This window comes from Phycodurus eques, chromosome 3 (assembly GCF_024500275.1).
Source record: "Phycodurus eques isolate BA_2022a chromosome 3, UOR_Pequ_1.1, whole genome shotgun sequence".
Taxonomy (NCBI): Eukaryota; Metazoa; Chordata; class Actinopteri; order Syngnathiformes; family Syngnathidae; genus Phycodurus; species Phycodurus eques.
This window is the reverse complement of record NC_084527.1, coordinates 629,711-640,822: the sequence shown is the minus strand read 5'-3', so window position 1 is coordinate 640,822 and position 11,112 is coordinate 629,711. Positions and strand designations below refer to the sequence as shown.

Sequence of the window (11,112 nt, the reverse complement as noted above, 5' to 3'; positions counted from 1 at the left end):
GCCGAGCGAGTCTGCGCGCCCGCCGATGACGACGTGTTTCTGTTGACTCTTTTCTCGGCGGTTTGTCTTTGTTGCTTCGCGAGGCGCCGACGGTCCCGTTTTTCCAGTCGCTGCGTGTTTATTCCTCCCCCTTGTGGCTGATTTGAGTTTTCTTGCTCTGCGCTTTCCGTCTCACATGATCCCTGCTGTTCTTTCTGTGTGCGCTGAAGGTTTGTGGGCTTTCCCCAATGTATTTTGCATCGTGAGATTTGCCTGGTATTTCACAACTGACTTTGCGTTTCATGTTTTTTGGGTGTGCGCGTTGTTTGACTGCTGTATTTCTTTCTTGGATGGTCGTGTTGTTCCTGTGATGTTTGCGCGTGTTGATGATGTCCTTGTTTTTGGTGTGAGTTTGACTTTTCTTTCTTTCTTCGTTTTTCTTCTGTTCATCTTGTCCGGCTTGCTGCTTCCCTTTTTTGTTCGTGGGCCTATTTTGCAAACCGGCCGAGAGCGCGACCTCTGCGCTTCTCGTCGTCGTCGTCCGGTTGCGGACCGTTCTGACTACGGAGCGTTTGTTTGCCGTAGGATTTTCTGATGTCCAAAGTCGGCGTGCGCGGCTTTCGTACAAAAGATGTTAACGCCGCCGTCTTTGTGGCGGTGTAGGTTTCACGTCCGAATTCTATCTCTCGGTCGATTGTCGAGATGGTCGTTAAGGTCTCGCGTGTGTCCGTTTTTTGTTATTTGTAGTTTGTCGTTTGGAATTTTGTGCGGGCGCGGTCCTCCGTGATCCCAAATCTCCCGATTGCGCTCCCGTGGTGAAACCTTCTTTTCGTTCGTATATTATTGTTTTGCGTTGGAAGTGCGGAAACGTTACAGCGACCGTGCGTCACGTGACGTCCACCGGAGAGTGATTTGCGAGTAGCGAGACGGCGCGTTTTGCGATCCGAATATGTCAGCCTTTTTGAGTGGTGCGTTTTTGCAATGATGTTCGTGTTTCCGAGCAAGCTGTGGCGAGCTCGCGCGCGGCTGATCCCGTCGCTCTTGTGTACTTGGGGGCCGACGGCGTTTTGTGGGATTCTCGATTTGAATGATGGTCATTTTGTGGGGTCCTCCTTCAATACTACACGTGTTGCCGTCTTGCGGCACGGTCTCCGACGGTCGCCCGCCGGGAGGAACACGACGGCGTCGGGTTGAAGCGCCGACTCGGTCGGAAGGTTTCGCGACCTCGTGGGCTGACGCGTCGTAGCCCTGACGAAAGCTGTCGGCGGGCTCGGCGATTCCTCTTAAGTGGAAAAAAACTGAAGAAATCCCGAAACCCTTTAAAAGAAGACGACGATGTCATCATTCTACACCTATGACGTCACGGTGCAATCGGTGTGTCCGTGCGTGCGTGCGTGTTCAGGTGTTTGAGGAGCACATGACCGGCTCAGCTCACGTGACCAAGTGCAAAGGCGATCACGCACTCCATCGATGTCATCACACACACGCTCACGAACAGGTAGGACCACGCGCGCGCACACACAAATACACAAACTCACGGTGTGCGCTGACATAAAGTGTGTGTGTGTGTGTGTGTGTGTTTGTTTGTCCAGCAGAAGGCGGCGCTGGTGCGACACGTGTCAGACTGACTTCAGCGACGATGTCATCAGCCATCGACAAAGCAAACGGCACAAAGTGAGCTCCTCCCAGAACGTGGCCGTCGTGCGCACGTGTGCGTGCATTACATGTATGTGTGCGCAGGCGTGCAAGCGCGCGTCACGGCCGTTCTGCGCGGCGTGCGGCCGCCACTTGAAGACGCCGCGGAAGTTCGTGGAGCACATGAAGTCCGACAAGCACAAGCGACAGGTCAGAGGTCGGCCACGGGGGTCACGTGACCCGCGGCCGGGGGGGTCACGTGACCGATGAGCGCGCGCCTGTCCCCGCAGTTGCGTTTGAAGGCGGCTCAGGAGGAGGAGCTTATCACTGTGGACGCGGTTGGCTGTTTTGAGGAGGAGGCGGAGCCAAAGCAGGAAGTAGAATTAGGACACCAGGAAGAGGAAGCAGCCACTTCACAGGTGGCCTTTTTTTAAATTAAATGTTTTTTTTGAATGTATTTATTTATTTTGAAACGATGATGATTATGAACTTCTTGGTGTGTTTAGTTTTGTTTTGTTTTTTTTTCCTCCTCTCTTTCAGCTGTTTTAACAGTGTTAATGCAATTGGAATGTTTTGTCTGATTTTTGTCATTTGCACCTTGAGCGCTTTAAAAATGTCAATAATTAACAATTGATTACATCCAATTGTTTCTTTTGGCCAATTGAAAGCCATGAAAACGACTATTTTATATCCTTGTTTTTACGGAATCGTACATTTTGTGCCAAATGTTTTTCTTTGTAGACTCCACACTTGAAATTTTCTGTTAGTTTTCCATCCATTTTCTGTGGCGCTTCTCCTCACGCGGGTCGCGGGCGCGCCGGAGCCTATCCCAGCTGTCGTCGGGCAGGAGGCGGGGTTACGCCCTGAACCGGTTGCCGGCCATTCGCAAAGGAGCAGTCGCACTCGCGGTCACTCCCACGGGCACGCCGGCCGGCCAAGCGGAATGCGGCTTTGGCGGTCACCGAAGGAAAAACTCTGATATGGGAGGAGCTCGGCGAGGCCACGGAGAACGACTTCCGGACGGCTTCCAGGAAATTCTGGTCCGCCGTCGGGCGTCTCGGGAGGGGGAAGCGGTGCACCGTCAACAGCGTGTCAAGTGGGGATGGGGCTGCTGCCGACCTGGACTTGGACGTTGCGAGTCGGTGGGGAGAATACTTCGAAGTCCTCCTCAATTCCACCGACATTCCTTCCCATGAGGAAGCAGAGTCTGGGGATTGAGGTCGCCGAGGCAACCCTTTACTACTCAGTGACTGTTTTTTTTTTTTTTTTTTTTTTGGTCCATGGCTTTCTGTCTCCAAAGCGTTCTCTGGCAATTGACCGTCTGTTGTCGTAGTCGCGCGGCTCCGCCGACCGGAGACAAATTCCCTGTGTGTTTTTTGGACATACTTGGCAAATAAAGAGGATTCTGAAAAAGCTCCTCGGTGGCGAGGCCCCGGGGGGGTGGATGAGATTCGCCCGGAGTTCCTCAAGGCTCCGGATGTTGTGAGGCTGTCCCGGTTGACGCGCGTCTGCAAAATCATCGGGGACAGTGCCTCTGGATTGGCAGACTGGGGCGGTGGTCCCCCGTTTTCAAAAGGAGGGTGTGTTCCAACTACAGGGGGATCCCACTCCTCAGCCTCCCCGGCGAGGTCTGTTGTGTCGGGAAGTCCAATCTCAGACGCAGGAGGAGCGGTGCGGTTTTCGTCCCGGACGTGGAACGGCGGACCTCGGAGAGTCCTCGAGGCTGCGCGGGAGTTGGCCCAACCGGTCTACATGTCTTCTGTGGACTTGGAAAAGGCGTTCGACCGTGTCCCTCAGAGAGTCCTGCGGGGGTGCTTCGGGAGTACGGGCTAGCGAACCGCCTGATACGGGCTCTCCGGTCCCTGTATGACCGGTGTGCGCCATGTGCTGAATCCTTTCGGTCTTGTGGTTTTCTCGCCGTCCACACGCGTGCCGATGACTTCCGCCCTCCTCGCTTAGCGTCACCGTGCTCTTGGATTCGCTGCTTGCTCGGCGAAAGTTGGAGAAGAACTATTTGGTGGATTTGGCGCATTGGGCAGACGCGCCTGCGCTGTTCGAGAGGGGAGACAACGGGTTCATTTTTCACCATTTTCCAGCTTTATTTGGTGATTTTTATGAATATGATTATTTATTTTTTGAAACCATTTCAATTTCTCAGGCTTGTTAAGGACACTCCGCCCTCTGTGCTGCGCCAAATTTAGAAGGCGGATTAGGTTTCACATCACAGGGACTTTGAGACATCGATACGGTGCCCATAGTCTGCGTTGACGAGTCATTTGACGCGATCGATTGTTCCGCTGCCACCTGCGGCTCGCGAGGATTCGTTCGGTCGAGCCGACCCGTCGGACACATTTTTGCTCCTTTCTGATACGCTTTGACTTGAAATCTTTTTACTCGTTCATAAAAAGACAAAGAAAACCAAAATGTTTGTTTTTATTGGAGGACATTTCACTGTTTGTCGAGTGTGGAGCTTCGCACGGGTATAAGCGCTGCGCTGGGCCGATTTCCCCCCCCGCTAAGTACAAAAATACAAAATCCTATTTGCTGTCGTGAAAAATTGCCCCGAACAAGCTGAAAGTGGAGTCAAATGAAAACAGACTTAAACTTTCAAGTAGTTAAAAATAAATAAATGCTTTTCCTCTGGAACAATACCATCGAAATTTTATTTCATAGAAAAGCATTTTCCCTCAGAATAAAATGTTTTTTTTCCTCAATGCTTTTTTTGCTTGGAAAAATGAATATTTTCAATTAAAAAAGTTGGATTTTTGGGGGGGGGGGGGAAAATAAGGTGGGCACTTTATTCAGAGAAAGTGAAGTTGTGTATGTTTTCTGATCAAATAAAAGAAGTTTGGGGAAAATGTTCTTCCACCTTTTCCCATGAAAAGCAGAAGTTGTAACTAAATGGATAGATGACACTTAATTTTCGGCACACTAATTTGAGACTTGCTTGAACGTTTGTGTTGAAAACTGGAAACTTTCTCTCACGCATTTTGCACTCAGGCGACCTCTTGACCTCACGAGCGGACCCCCGCCCGGTCACGACGGCCGCCGGTCGGTCCTCCCGTCTCCTTTCCGCCGAGGCCGAACTTCCGGGACCTGCTCTCCAAACTTCAACGCGGGTGGCCAAAGGAAAAAAAACCAAAACTCTTGTCGTCGAGATACTGATCCAGCTCCTGTATTTAAGGAAAAGAAAAATAGGGAAGACTAAAATAGGAATAACCTCGATAACTTGGCAAAATGGAAAAAAAATCTGATCCACACACAATTTTCCTCTTTTATGAATTTACATAAAATTGACTGGACAAAATATTGTGGTGTGCTGGTCTACTTTCACATCATAGTGTGTGTGTGTGTGTGTGTGTATATATATATATATGTATGTATATATATACGTATGTATGTCTTCGGGCTGTGCAGACACGGGTGGTGACTCGAATTGGGATTCAAAAGAGCGTTGAAAAGGGATCTTTTGAACTCCGATCAGAATGAAAATCATACTAATTTATTCTGACAAGAGTCGCAACTTCCGCATGCCGCATTTACTTCATAAAATACAAAATGTTTCACCGTGTTGAAATAAGCCGTTGTTTATTTCCAATTCAAAAGATAGTTTGCAAATCATCTCATTGGATTTTTTCCATTCGTTGGACAAGGATTCCGTTATTTTGGAGTCGTACAAGAAGCAATGATTGGATTCTGATTCAGAAGTCATTCGTCACTGTCAGCATGAATAATGAATCGGGATTTAGAGCCCTCCTATACACATACGTATATATATACACGTATATATACATACACATCTTTTTGAAAGGTTTACCCTTGCCTCCAACAGTCTTGTGGTACCCAATAAACGTGAACTGCGGCGATTCTCCGTTCTGAAGCCTCACTGGAAGTCGACAGTCATCTTGAAATCAGGTCAAATCATCACGCTCGCCTTATTTCCAAAATAAGATGTCATCTCTTGAAGTCGTGCTAAGTTCATGTTATGTTATGATACCGTGATAACAGTTTGACGTAATGATGTTTGTTTTTTGGGCGGGGCTTGACTTTGACGCTATCAAAACAACCCGGTCCCAAAACTGTGCTGACGTTGCGAACTGACCGACGAGAAATTGTGTTACGTCAACATCCCAAAAACTACAGCAGCAGTCCCCTGTGTGTGTTTCCAGGTTAGATGGAGGATTTTGAATGCCACAAATTGTGCCGGGAGCCGACGTCAACACATTCTCTTGTTGCCTGCGGTCGCGGTTGGGGAATATCTTGCTTCTCTGCATCTTTTCGATCATTTCGACGTTTGCCGGACGTCCTCGAAGATTTCAGCCAAAGTCTTCCATCGCGGTTGACTTTTGTTTTGTCGCTGTTTTTGGGTGGGCGGCGGCGTCATCCGCGGAGGTTGAGAAGCGGCAAGCCTATTTTGCCGAAGGAAGGAGTAACAAGTGCGAGTTTCTTTTCACACGTAGGGAGGAAAAGTCCCCCGTCAACCGGAAGCCGCCATTTGCCACCGCGTTTCAACTCTTTTCCAGCAGCAGATGCTCGTGATCGATTGTACTGTGTTGGTTTATTTTTGATTTTTCGGGAGGTTAACAACTCCGAGTGCAGTGCCGCTACCTTCATAAACAGCGGGAGTTTTTTTATTGGCGCGGACGGACGGACGGACGGGTGCGACAAAAGGAAGGACGCCGGTGCCCCGGCAGGCGGGCGAGGAGAGAGTTGATTGAAACGGTCAAATAGGAAACGACAACACTCGCAAGTAGCTGCCGTCGGTCGCCGCTCGCACGAAGACTTAAGTGCAACGGTCTGCGGCGTCACGGACTCGGCCACGCCCCTTAAAGGCGCACATCCATCACGCCGGTCGTGACCTTCAGCTTGCCCCAACGTAAAGCGCTTTATTTTTCATTTCCGACCCCAATAAAAAGCAAAGGCGGAAATCAAATCGGATATTTTCGAGAATGAAGTTGTGGACTTTGGATTTTCCTGCGTGATCGCCAGACGGCCTGCCGCCCGTTGCGCAGACGAAGCGAGTCCAGCAGGGGGTGCTGTCCGACCAGCGATCTAATCCACTAGATTTCCTCGAAACCCTTTTCACATTCATTTTCTATGTCCTCCATCCACCCGTTTTCCGTTCCGCTTTGTCCTCGCGCAGCCGATGCCGGCTGTCTCCGGGCGGGAGGCGGGAGGCGGGAGGCGGGGTCCACCCTGAACCGGTCGTCGGCCAAGCGCAGGGCGCATACAAACAAACGTAGAGTCCCCAATCCGCCGAGCACGCATGTTTTTGGGATGCGGGAGGAAACCCGAGTACCCGGAGAAAAGCCACGCGGGCACGGGGAGAACATGCAGATGTGCGAACCAGACTTCCGCCAAGCTAGGCGGTTTTATTCCTATAAAAGAAGTTGCGCCCCCCATTTTTGTTGTCCTTTTCTTGGGGGGGGGGGGGAGTGAGGTCGAGAAGAGAAAATCGAGAGAAATGTCAGCTTTCAATGAGGCTTGACCTTTTCACCTTTTTCGGACAAAAACAAAAGCTGTCTCGACTCGGGATTCTTTTAAACAAATGAAAACAATTGATCATTTTCAAAAAATGAATAATCATAAAGTGAGTCTTCCTAAGCGCCTGCCGAAACAAACGGTTTTAGAAGATACAGATAACAATACATTGAAAAAAATGCATTCTGACTCACTTGTGGTCTTTCTTTATCATGTGATGTCCGCTATTTTCAAAACCTTCACCTCGCAGTAGAAGGTGTGTGTGCTTGTGCGTGTGCGTGCGTGCGCGCGCGCGCGCTCAGTTGTCATTTTGATGATATCAAATGTTGTCAGGAGCCTAAAAATCAACTCCCATCTTTTCTCTTCGGTACAAACACACCGAAATGAAAAGTGTTTGTGTGACTTGAATCAAATGTACGCACCAAGGACAACGCAAAACGCACACTCTGTCACGTGATGATGGGTTATTGATTTGTTCAAAAAGCAGACACGCGCGCGCGCACACAGCGTGTAACCTTGGCGATGTGGACAGTCGTGTTTTTTTCCCGGAAGTATTTGGCGAGCGGCCGGTTTGGGCTGCGTTCGAGTCGACGTGACGCAAATGCAGCGCGGGGCCGCGATCGGCCTTGTTAGCAAGTCAAACTTGTTCGCGTTTATTACGGTGGCGGTTTGTTCAGATCAGTGGTTGTCAACCGCGTAGGTCAAAAACCGCCAGCCTATTTCAGACCGTCGGAAGGGTCGAAGTTGCTTTCGTCTGCAGCCGACGTTTCCTACAACGAGCAAATATTGATGTTGCACTTTCCGAAGAAGAAGAAGAAGAGACGCGTCGCAAAATACGGAATTTTGTACACGGCGCGCCGCGCTGCCGCTCGTCCGTTCGTGTTCTGCGAGGCACGGGCCGTCGGTCAGCTTTCGCCATCTGCCGTCACGGGGTTCTTTTTTCGCTGCCGCGAAATGAGCGAAAAATGCGCTCCGGGCCGGCGACGCCCGAGAAGCGAAACGCTCGATCGTCCGGATCGCTCGGCCTCCTGTTGTCGGTGCGCGTCGTGAAGGCTGCGATGGGTTGGGATCGATAGAATCGATTGTTACGGTCGGTTGCGAGAGGTCGGGCGCGCGATCGGTTGGTTGTGATCGTTATGTTTCGTCGCGACGGACTGTGATCGTTCTGGATCGGCTCGGTGCGATTCGTCGCGTTTGGTTACGATCGCGATTGTCACGGTCCATCCGTTTTCCGTCTTCCGAGCCGCTTCTCCGCCTGGCGGGTCGCGGCTAGAGAGGCGGGGTACACCCTAAACTTTTCTCCGGCCAATCGCAGGGCGCACAGAAGCCGACGACCGCTCGCACCTACGGACAATTTAGTCTTCAATCGACCTCGAATGCATGTTTTTGTTGAACGTGTGAGGAAAGCGGAGAACCTGGAGAAAAGCCAAACTGCCACGGGAAGAACATGCAAACTGCACACAGGCAGGCAGGATTCGAACCCGGGTCCCCGTTGGCCCCCAATGTGTCCAGAATTCTTCTTTTCCTTCGGGCTCGTCCCGTTAGGGGTCGCCACAGCGCGTCCTCCTTTTCCATGGAAGCCTACCTCCTGCATCCTCCTCTCCAACACCGACTGCCCTCATGTCTTCTCTTCACTTCCTGACCACACTCCCCATTGCTCTGGACGGTGGACCCCGAGTATTTCAAGTCCTCCACCCTTACTCTCTCTTCTCCCTGTAGCCTCACTCTGCCCCCTCATTCATGCGCATGTATTCTATACTTCAGCTGGTCTTCATTGCTCTCCTTTCCAGTGCATGCCTCCACCTTTCTAACTGTTCCTCCACCTGCTCCCTGCTTTCACAATGTCACCTGCGAACATCACGGTCCACGGGGATTCCAGTCTAACCTCATCTGTCAGCCTGTCCATCACCACTGCAAAGAGGAAGGGGCTCAGGGCGGATCCCTGATGCAGTCCCACCTCCACCTTAAATTCGTCTGTTACACCTCACCGCTGTTCTGCCACCCTCGTACATGTCCCGTATTATTCTAACAGACTTCTCTGCCGCTCCGGACTTCCGAATGCAGTACCACAGTTCCTCTCTGGGTACTCTGTCATAGGCTTTCTCTAGATCTACAAAGACACCATGTAGCTCCTTCTAACCTTCTCTGTACTTTTCCATCAACATCCTCAAGGCAAATAATGCATCTGTGGTACTCTTTCGAGGCATGAAACCATACTGTTGCTCGCAAATACTCACTTCTGTCCTGAGTCTGGCCTCCACGACTCTTTCCCATAACTTCATTGTGTGGCTCATCCACTTTATTCCTCTATAGTTCTCACAGATCTACACATCACCCTTTGTTCTTAAAAATGGGCACCAGCCCACTTTTCCTCCATTTCTCAGACATCTTCTCACCCGCTAGAATTCTATTGAACAAGCTGGTCAAAAACTCCACAGCCACCTCTCCTACATGCTTCCATACCTCCATCAGGACCAACTGCCTTTCCATTTTTCATCCTCTTTAATGCCTTTCTAACTTCCCCTTACTGATCATTGCCACTTCCTGGTCCACCACACTTGCCTCTTCTTCTCTCCCTTCTCTCTCCTTTTCCTCGTTCATCAACTCCTCGAAGTATTCTTTCCAGCTATCCAGCACACTGCTGGCACCAGTCAACATATTTCCGTCTCTATCCTTCATCACCCTAAGCTGCTGCACATCCTTCCCATGTCTATCCCATCTTTCTGTCTGGCCAGCCTGTAGAGATCCTTTTCTCCTTCTTTAGTGTCCAACCTGGCCTACATGTCGTCCTATGCCTCTTGTTTTGCCTTTGCCACCTCTACCTTTGCCCTGTGTCGCATCTCAATGTATTCCTTCCGCCTCTCCTCGGTCCGTTCAGTGTCCCACTTCTTCTTAGCTAACCTTTTTCCTTGTATGATTTCCTGTACTGTGAGGTTCCACCACCAAGTCTCCTTCTCTCCTTTCCTACCAGAAGATACACCAAGGACTCTCCCGCCTGTCTCTCCGATCACCTTGGCCGCAGCGGTCCAGTCTTCTGGAAGCGCCTCCCGTCCACCGAGAGCCTGTCTCACCTCTTCCCGAAAAGATGCACAACACTCGTCCTGTCTCAGCTTCTACCACATGCTTCTCTGCTCTGCCTTTGTCCTCTTAATCTTCTTCATCTGTCCCTCCAAGTTCCTTTCCTGGATGCCGTACTAACCCATCACTTCTTCATCACCCCTATTTCCTTCACCCACATGTCGATTACGATCTGCACCCATTACGACTCTCTCTCTGTCTGGGATGCTCAGAACGACTTCGTCTCGCTCCTTCCGGAATTTCTCTTTCACCTCTGGGTCCCATCCTACCTAGTGGGGCATAGCCGCTAATCACATTCTACACAACACCCTCAATTTCAAGTTTCAGCCTCATCGCTCGATCTGAAACTCTTTTCACCTCCGAGACATTCTTAGCCAACTCTTCTTTTCAAATAACCCCGACTCCATTTCTCTTCCCATCTCCACCACGGTCAAATCATTTCAACCCTAACCCCTCAACTTCTCGCCTCACTGCCTTTCCAGCCGGTCTCCTGGACACACAATATATCAACCTTTCTCCTAATCATCATGTCAAGCAACTCCCCAGATTTTCCTGTCATAGTCCCAACATTCGAAGTCCCCACATTCAGTTCTCGGCTCTGTGCTTTCCTTTTCTCTTTCTGCCGAAGAACCCGCTTTCCACCTCTTCTTCTTCTTCGACTTCGACCCACAGTAGCTGAATTTCCACGGACGTCGTTAACCCGAGCCGCGGCCGATCCGGTATGGAATTCTTGAGATGAACGCTCATATTTCGCTCTCATTTCTTCTCCAGTGAGCGACGGTTGGAATGTAGGAGCGGCGTTCGCGGCGGTTAGCTTAGCTTTTAGCCTATCGCGACAAGCGTACGTCTGCCGGCGGCCGTACCGCCCCCGCTCGCTCGCTCCTCCGGCGTCGTAGTTACCGACTCGCGGTCGCGGGATGCTCGTCGCTTCGGCAAGTG

The 11,112-nt window shown here is 50.7% G+C and overlaps 1 protein-coding gene across 1 annotated transcript; it reads left to right on the top strand.

Moving 5' to 3' along the window:
• Nucleotides 1-1,622: 1,622 nt before the first annotated feature.
• On the top strand, nucleotides 1,623-4,911 carry LOC133399635 (cip1-interacting zinc finger protein-like). Its single transcript, XM_061671307.1, has 3 exons — nucleotides 1,623-1,824; nucleotides 1,905-2,033; nucleotides 4,615-4,911. Exons 1-3 carry the CDS (start codon nucleotides 1,708-1,710, stop codon nucleotides 4,624-4,626), a joined length of 258 nt encoding a protein of 85 aa, XP_061527291.1. The 5' UTR covers nucleotides 1,623-1,707; the 3' UTR covers nucleotides 4,627-4,911.
• Nucleotides 4,912-11,112: the final 6,201 nt, after the last annotated feature.